At 35.5% G+C, this 8,580-nt stretch overlaps 1 protein-coding gene across 1 annotated transcript; it reads right to left on the bottom strand.

The window, feature by feature from the left end:
- Positions 1 to 108: 108 nt before the first annotated feature.
- Positions 109 to 5,703, bottom strand: LOC140776618 (ATP-citrate synthase alpha chain protein 2). Its single transcript, XM_073120372.1, has 11 exons — positions 5,516 to 5,703; positions 5,026 to 5,202; positions 4,687 to 4,929; positions 4,445 to 4,496; positions 4,122 to 4,236; positions 3,945 to 4,026; positions 1,266 to 1,361; positions 972 to 1,073; positions 748 to 864; positions 544 to 660; positions 109 to 424 (listed from the first exon to the last, which is right to left on the bottom strand). Exons 1-11 carry the CDS (start codon positions 5,612 to 5,614, stop codon positions 353 to 355), a joined length of 1,272 nt encoding a protein of 423 aa, XP_072976473.1. The 5' UTR covers positions 5,615 to 5,703; the 3' UTR covers positions 109 to 352.
- Between the last annotated feature and the right edge of the window lie 2,877 nt (positions 5,704 to 8,580).

Raw genomic sequence — 8,580 nt, forward strand, 5'->3', positions numbered from 1 at the left:
ACTAGTACAAGCTAAACATAATTGAGCTATATACTAAACAATTAATAATCATCATGCAAAGTTTAAAAGTAAAAAAAAGAAACAGAAAAACACAGTGCACATCCGCAGTTGGAATCCAGCATTGCTTGTTTCAGATGGAATGCAATTAGGAAAGTTTACCATTTGATGGAATTACACTATCACAACATTACACACCCCCAGAAGTTCAAAATTGCAGTAACTATTGCAGCACACCAAAGTTATACTCTATAAAAATGTTTCTGGTTGTTTTTCACCAGAAATCATCAGTGAACTGAGCTGCTTGGACAAAATAGAGGACACATTTATATATTGTTCAAAAACTTAATGCTTATTATGCTGCAGACATGATGCAATCAATGGCTTGCTTGCAAATCCCAGTCATTGTAGCCTCTGGTCCATAAACCTGCACAAAAAGTTTTGGAGATTTTTAGATCAATTCATTAGATAAACTTGAAATCTCCGCAGGATAGTGGAGATGTGGAACTTGTCATTGTTTGAACCAACCAAAGTGGCATCATATACCTCAAGGGGAATGTCTAGTTCCACACCCAGTGCCCGCATTTTCGCAAGCCCAGTCTGGTAGTTGGGACCACCTCTTCTCACGAAAATGTGCATCCTCGCAGCCTTTAACTTGGATTCCTTCAAGTAGAGTGACGTGACAAATATTTTAGATGTTGAAAATTTATTGCTAGCTAAGACTGATTCAGAGAAGAAACCACATCCAACCTTCTCCTTCAGGGCTCGAATAATGCCATTAAAAGTAGCAGCCACATCAGTGAAGTTAGCTATACCCCCTCCAATTAGCAAAGCTCTCTTACGACCATCAGGATCTGCAGTTGCACACTGTGCAAACAAAATGGAACCCAGCGTTGTGGTAAATCAGCTGTGCCTATCAAAACTAGACAAATAGTATGACTAACTTAAGGAAGCAAAGTCAATAAAGCTATTACATCAAGAACTACTCTGGCATATTGCAAAACCTCTTCCTCATTCGGAGCACCACTATATTCTGCATAATTTCCTAGCTCTGATGCATAACCCAAATCCCCAACCTGGTAAGGATCAAAATAAGATTTGCATACTGATACTTTCAACAAGTTCAACACCGGATTAAATTATCACTATAAGCAGTAGAATTTCATCAACAAGAAAGTCCTGTTAGATGAGTTGAAACCACTCAGAAAAATAATCCTTCATAAAAGAAAAGAAAAAAGAGAAAGTGGTACGGAGGAATTTAGGCTTACTGTATCAGCATATATGACACTTGCGCCACCACCAGCAACCATTGTCCATATGCGCCCTTTCGGATTCAAAACTGTGAACTTCAGAGATGCACTTGTCTGGAATGACAGCTTAGTTAGTCAGAAATCACCAAATTTCATCAAAATTAGCAAGCTACCCTAAGATAACTATAGTAGACATCCTTAGCTATGTAGCTTGAAACCAGTTGAAAGCACTATAACACTACTAGTTTCATGGAAGTTGCATCCTATAGTCAGAATAAATAAATAAGAAAAATATTAAGCTATATCTGCATCTTGCACATAAACTTTAAAGTGTAAGAAAATAGATAGAATGTCATGAAGTCACATCTGTATCTTCCGCATATATGGCGACCTTGCTATAACAACCATCACCATACTCCAGATAAAATATGTATTGGTGGTGGTATTAAGTAGATGAACAAGCATTTCGGGCAACAATAATTATTCGTATAAACTCCCACAAGACAATTGGAACCTTATCACATGACTTTTATAGATTATCCTACTTTGACCATTTACATTTCATATCCTGTTGCATTTGTAGTGAAATATAAGAGGCGAAGATAAGCAGTGGCATCCATATTGAGTCATAATTTACAAGAAAAACTACAGCCATAAGAAAAGGATCAAAGCGAGGAGTATGCCTTCTTTACTCATTAAGCATCTAGCATGACATTTTATTCACATTTGCGCCTATATCACTTTATTACCCCAGAGTATTTAAAGGCTTCCAGTGTAATGCATAGCATGATAATAACAAAATTTCTTCGCTTTCTGATGTTGGGACAACTATCTATGATGATCATCATAAGTCCTTAATTATTTACCTCAAGGAGAATCATAATAAGGTAAATATCAGCAGCACAAGTTCTTTAGGATGTTAATTTGATGTTTAATTCTTCTCACTTCATAAAACAATACTTCAATAGAAATAGTAAATACTAAGACCAGGAGAAAATTTTGTCAAAAGCATTTTGTCACTTGAATGACTTCTACACAAGTAATCTTGCACTAGTTCTATAATAATACCGTCTTCTAGAATAACCATCTTTACTTTGATGCCTGATGTTACTAAAGCTGAAGTATATTTACTGTCTTGAGCCTAGCTACTTCATTGTCCTTTCTCGTTCAAAGATAGACATCCTGGTAAGTGACCGTCCACCACTAATGATTCAAAAATAGATCAGTTCTCCTGATTGTTTTCTTCATTATCATAACATCCATAATCTATACTTTTGAGGTATCAAAATGTACACTGACTTGTCATTCTTAGTTCACTATCTCATAGTGAAAAGTATAACTTCCCACAATTTAATCATTCTTATAGAACCCTAATTGTAATTTAAACAAATAAGAGACAAAGGAAAACTATTAAGAAAGCTAGGTAGCAAATGCGGAACTTCCTAGAGTTGTGGAGAGATAGTGACAGTGGAATGAACTTAATGGAAAAGGTTCAATTTCTAATTCAGGCTTTTAAGACATTATTTTTGAGAGTTTTTTTTTTTTAACAAATCTACCCTTTTCTGGAAATATCTTAAGAGTCCTTATAGCTCTCTCTTGTCACTGACCAACAATATTGGCAAAATGACATAACAAGGGATAGAAGGCAAGGAAACAAGCTTTTGAAAGATGAAAGTATATAGAACATTAGGTCTATATTCTAAAAAGGAGGAGGATTGCAATTTGCAAGTGTAGGGACTAGAGCTTAGATTCAACATGATTACAGATGACCGTGGTGGCTTATCCTACTAGATATTTTATTAATAGACAAAAAGAAATGCTTAGTAGTACATATGTGGCATCATCCTTTATATCATGAATGGCCGTGTCGGTGGCATACCGGCGCGTGACACGAGGGGTGCCGCAATGATAGTTTGGCCACTCACCATTGATCTTGTCGTCGACCTTGCCATCGCCAAGTCGCCGCTCGCTGTCAAGATCCGCAACTTAAATTTTTAATATCTCTCTCTCTCTCTCTCTCTCTCTCTCTCTCTCTCTCTCTCTCTCTCTCTCTCTCTCTCTCTCTCTCTCTCTCTCTCTCTCTCTCTCTCTCTCTCTCGGGCTAGAGCACCCTACGGGGGTGAGAGCTCGGGCGACAACAACTCGGCGAGCGGCAACGGTGACGGCGAAGGTAAGTAGTCCCTTACCTTTTTCTTTCCCTCTCTTACGGTATGGCCGGTGGTCGACACGGCCATCGTTGCTTTGTATGAGTTTTAAGATTGACAAAAGCTCGAGATTAAAATTCAAGTGTTATTCAATTTGATGTTATAAGCTGAACTTGTGCAGGTTTTGGTTTAGTTCGACAAGACGAAGGTATAGTAAGCATTATTTCCTTTCATATTCTATTTCAATCAGGATATGAGTATAATAGATTGTACTTGTTTTCCATACAAAAATGGGATACCTTAGTTAGTGTATGCCTATGAACCATAGGCCTTTTATATTTCATTTCAAATGTGTTTCCAATGACCTATGGAGTACAATGTGCTGCAAATTAGTCTTTATACTTGCATATATGTGAAGATAAGGTTTGACCATAGGGGCGTAGGAGAAAAGTATTACCATATTATCATAATAAAAGTGTGTGCTGCAAATTTTCCAACAATAGAAATCTGACCAAATTAGGAAATGAGTAAGAGCAAATGTAAATTTAGCTACCTTCTCATCCAGTTCATGGATAAAGCTTTCTGTAGGATTCAGGACTCTGCCAAAAGGAAGTGGGAACTCCAGATTTCCCCATCTGCACAGTAAAAAGAGTAATCAAAACAAACTTCGCATGGATTTGTTGAGAAAGCATCCAACTCTATTTAGAAAAATAAGAAGCACAAGACATACTTCTTGAAGTTCTTGAAAGCAGCTGTGTCATCCAACTCTCCTCGCATATCCAGTGGGTATGGCTGCCCGTTCACCAAAGTAAATGGGTTCATCTCAAGAAAACTGAAGTCCAAGTCTGTGACAGATGCAACCATTCATTCTCATTAAGAATGGTTATAAGAACTTAGAACGATGCTGCTCGAAATGAAAAGTACTCCAAGTTTGATGAAATTAAAATTTTCAAGTGAAAATTTGAGACCATATAAATATGCAAAACCTTTAACTAACTTACATATGAAGAGATGACTAATATATAAGTGGAAAGAATTACTCTTCTAGCATACCTTGGAAAACAGCAAACACCCCTTTTATGAAGTCTCCAATTTTCCCTCGTACCTAAAAATCATATATACCAAGTATGAATTAGACTACTATTACTTTGTTCAACAAAAGATCTAAGACAAAATTCAATCCTTTAGGAGAAAAGTATGCGAATGGAGTTTCTATTATTCATATCAGACCAAATCTGAACACAGATTTGCATTTGGAAGATGTGATAATAACATGCGAAAGGGATGCAACTTACTTCCAGGGGAAGCGTGGCAATCAATGGAGCACAAGAATCGGAGCTCATGGGCTTCTCTGTGGGAAGAAAGACAGTCTTCACCTTGTCCCAATTCTCTTCGATCTCAATCCCTCCACACTCTGAGAAACTAATGGTGTATCCGAGCCTATCCGACACAATGGAAAGGTAATACTCTTGGTCATGGGGTACAAAAGGCTCAACAATAAACGTAGTAATCGGAGCCTTGCACCCACCCATCTCAACCTACAAAATCAACAAAGGCATCACTCACTACACCGTGTTCTGATCTGCCAGTGAAAAAAAGACAAAACCGAGATCCGATATTCCACTATCAAGCACCTCGACTCCAAGACGCTCCTTGACGAACTGCGCCACTTGGGCCAAATCCAAGTTGAGCGCCACCAGGCCACTCTTCCCACGTTTCCCGAAAAGCATGTCGGGCTTCACGACCAGCTTCATGGACGACAGCCATGGCTCCTTGTTCACCAGCTCCGTGAAATCCGTCGATTGCGTAACCTTCACATTATCAGAATGTCAAATTCGTATCATAAATTAATACTCAAACACCTTCCAATCCAATAAAAGCATCGACATGGAACTGTTCGCAACGTAAAAATAGTTCAAACCGAAAATTCGCATAAAAAATCGAAGCCTCGTATATCCGATCATACACTTAAGTAATCTAAAGAATCTGAAAGCATCAAGGTACAAATTTAACATCTTCCAATCAAGTAACAAGCCAATCAGAAGCAGCTAAAACACCATGATGGGAATTTTAATCGGAAATAGATATGCGAACGAAGAGAACAGTGGGGGAGATGGATATGACCTGGGCGGATAAGATCTGGAGGTCGATGCCGGCGAGGCGCTTGAGATGCTCCTTGAGGAGGCGCTTCGAGTCGTACTCCCGGATCTTCTTACGAGCCATCTCTTCCTCGATAGAATCGAGAGCTAAGGTAACTAAATCGCTCTCTCTCTCTCTCTCTCTCTCTCTCTCTCTCTCTCTCTCTCTCTCTCTCTCTCTCTTTCTAAATCTAATCCAAGGAGTTAAATTGGCTTCCGGGATCGGAGCATAGATCTAAACTAAGGTAGGAGAGGTCGAACAGAGGTAGGTGGGTCCCACTGGATTATTCCATTGACAACTCGACACGTCAGACAAACTACTGTGTGCTGTTTGGCGGGGAATAGCGGAAGGTAAGCGGTGTTAGTTACGGGCAGGCGCAGCGCAGAAGCAAACGGTCACCTTCTACCCACCTACCCATCCGCCATTTTAAAGCAAGGATTAATTATTGTTGGACCAGTATGATGTATGCGAACGTCCGTTTAATCTACTCTATGCGGGCAGATCTTGCACCGTTCATCTTGATAGATGGAGTTGTCGATGATAACAAGATGGAGGATGGATATCGCCATCCTCAATTATATCCATAGATAACATGCTTAACTGCCAGTTTTGAATACTTTATATATACATATATATATTATGGTAATTATATAAGGATAAGATCAATTATAGAATAGATATTTATCTTTGTTATTCTTAAAATGAGGTATTTATTTTAGGAATAACTATTTTTATGTTCAATTGTATTTTAAAATAAAGATATAATAATTACATTTGATATGATATAGAGTGAAGGAAAAGATTGAAAAAGTTATTTTATGTTTTATAAAATTATTATGAATACATACTCTTTGATTTGATATAAAATATGTTGATCGAATTAATATGAATGGTAAATTAGTAATTAGATTAGTGTAAGGCATAAGATGTAATTTTGATGAATAATAATTATATTCTCGAATAAAGTTATGATATTTAAAATAAAAAGTTGTGTTTCAGAATAAAACAAAAGACAAAAGACAAATTGGGTCGTTTGGTTTTTTATATTTAGAAATACATGTGTATTAAGATAAACATGTTTCTCTAGATATTGTATCTAGATAAACAAATTGTTTGTTTGGATGATGTATTTTATAATACTGTATATGTTAAACACATATTGCTCAGTTATATTTTAGGGTTAAATATATTTTATCCCTTATACTTATGCCCAAAATCACTTTATCCCCGTGTACTTAAAAAAATTTCAAACTAGTCCTTATACTTTTGGCTAAAGTGAAACCATTGGTTTTTTCGTTAAACTTAACCGATGACGTTAAAATAATACTTATTAGAGAAGATATGCATATTTTGAGATAATTCAGCTAAATTACCAAAATAGCAATGGTATTTAGTTAAATTTAATAGAAAAACCAATAGTATAACTATAGGGACTGGTTTATGAATTTTGAAACATATGGGGATCAAGTGATTTTGGGTATAAGTACGAGGGGTAAAATATATTTAATGCTATAGTTTATAATAACATATTTTGTAAACAAGTCTTTAATTAAAAGAGAATAGAAGAGAGAAGAGGAAATATGAGTTAAAGTTGAGGATAGAAATGAGACGAGAGGAGAGAGATGGGTTGGGGTTGGGTTGGGATTGGATTGGGATCAATAGGGAGGTTGGTTGGTGTTGTGTTGAGATTAAAATGAGAGAAAGATGGTTAAATTGTGATGGCTATATATAGTCTTTTGACATTCATTTGATTCAAGTGATTTCAATTTCCAACGGATTGCATTTGAGTCTATTTTTTCAAATCTATTATACTAAATAATAATTTTTAAATTAGATACTGCATCTATTATTGTGGTATTTAAAAAAGCCCCCAACCAAACAATCCAATGTGTTTGGTTGATTGTATTTTATAATATCCTATTTGTTAAACATGTGTTTAATTTATTATATTTTATAATAATATATTTGGTAAACAAGTGTTTGGTTGGTTATATTTTATAACATTATTTTGATATTATCATTATATAAATTTTGTGAATTTTTTATTGTTTAAGAACGTAGAATACATTATTGTTAGTTTTTTATGTAACTAGATAATTTGTGAGAAAGCAAAGTTTTTATGATGTAAATTCTTTAGATTTGTTGTGAAGATCAATAGCACAACCTCTTCCCATTTGAAAATCAAAATTAGAGCTATTTTTGTTTGAAGAATAGTGTTGTAGGAATTCTAATTGAAATCCATTCGAACGAGATAAATATGTTCGAACAAGATTTTCTGAGAGTTAATTGTATCCAATGTGAAAAAGTTGGTGGAATGAGATTTTTTTAAGAGCTTACTATATCCACGGTGAGAGAGGCATTTGACCAAATTAGGGCTTTTTAAGAGTCTATCTTTTGGGATTATATATAAGGATGTCTTGAAGAAAATATCATAGAGCCTCCTAGGAGAGCAAAAGAGAAGAGTTGGAAGAGTTGAATGGTGGAGTTTTTATATCACATTTCTACTAGATTCAAGATTAAATTCACTATTGCCTCAAGGGTCACAGAGATAGGTTTTCAACCTTAAGGGTCACTAAAGTTGGATATCAAGCACATGAAATGATGTATTGAGGGGAGTCAAGCAATTCACTTTAGAAATAATTGTGGATGACGACGGATGGTTTGTAAATATTTTGTAACTACTACTTATCATTGTACTTGGTTTGATCCCAGAAAAAGGATTCGTAATTTTTACCCTTGTTTGATAAGGAGTTTTTCTATATTAAAGTAATATGTTTACGTGTGCTCTTGCATTTTCTATTTAACAAATTGCTTTGGAGATTTGAAATCTACTAGTATGAGTCGTTACAAATATATCAAAATATTGAATTCAAATAAAATCATCTTAAGATAAGCAACTTCCTAATAAATATATAAATAAAAAATCTCCATTTAGTTGAAGAAAGATTCTTACAACTCATATCTTGTGCTAAATAAAGTACAATTATGTACTAATATAGTATGACAAGTTTTAACATTAAGATGCATGGTCTGAAGAACAAAATATAACA

The sequence above is a fragment of the Typha angustifolia genome, chromosome 14 (genome assembly GCF_048772165.1).
Source record: "Typha angustifolia cultivar Huaian chromosome 14, ASM4877216v1, whole genome shotgun sequence".
Taxonomy (NCBI): domain Eukaryota; kingdom Viridiplantae; phylum Streptophyta; class Magnoliopsida; order Poales; family Typhaceae; genus Typha; species Typha angustifolia.

Coding starts and splice junctions, on each gene's coding strand:
- LOC140776618 (XM_073120372.1), bottom strand. CDS start 5,614: ATGGCTCGTAAGAAGATCCGGGAGTACGACTCGAAGCGCCTCCTCAAG. Junction 4,930..5,025: donor AGGAGCGTCTTGGAGTCGAG/GTGCTTGATAGT, acceptor TTGATTTTGTAG/GTTGAGATGGGTGGGTGCAA. Junction 425..543: donor AACTAGACATTCCCCTTGAG/GTATATGATGCC, acceptor CTTTTTGTGCAG/GTTTATGGACCAGAGGCTAC.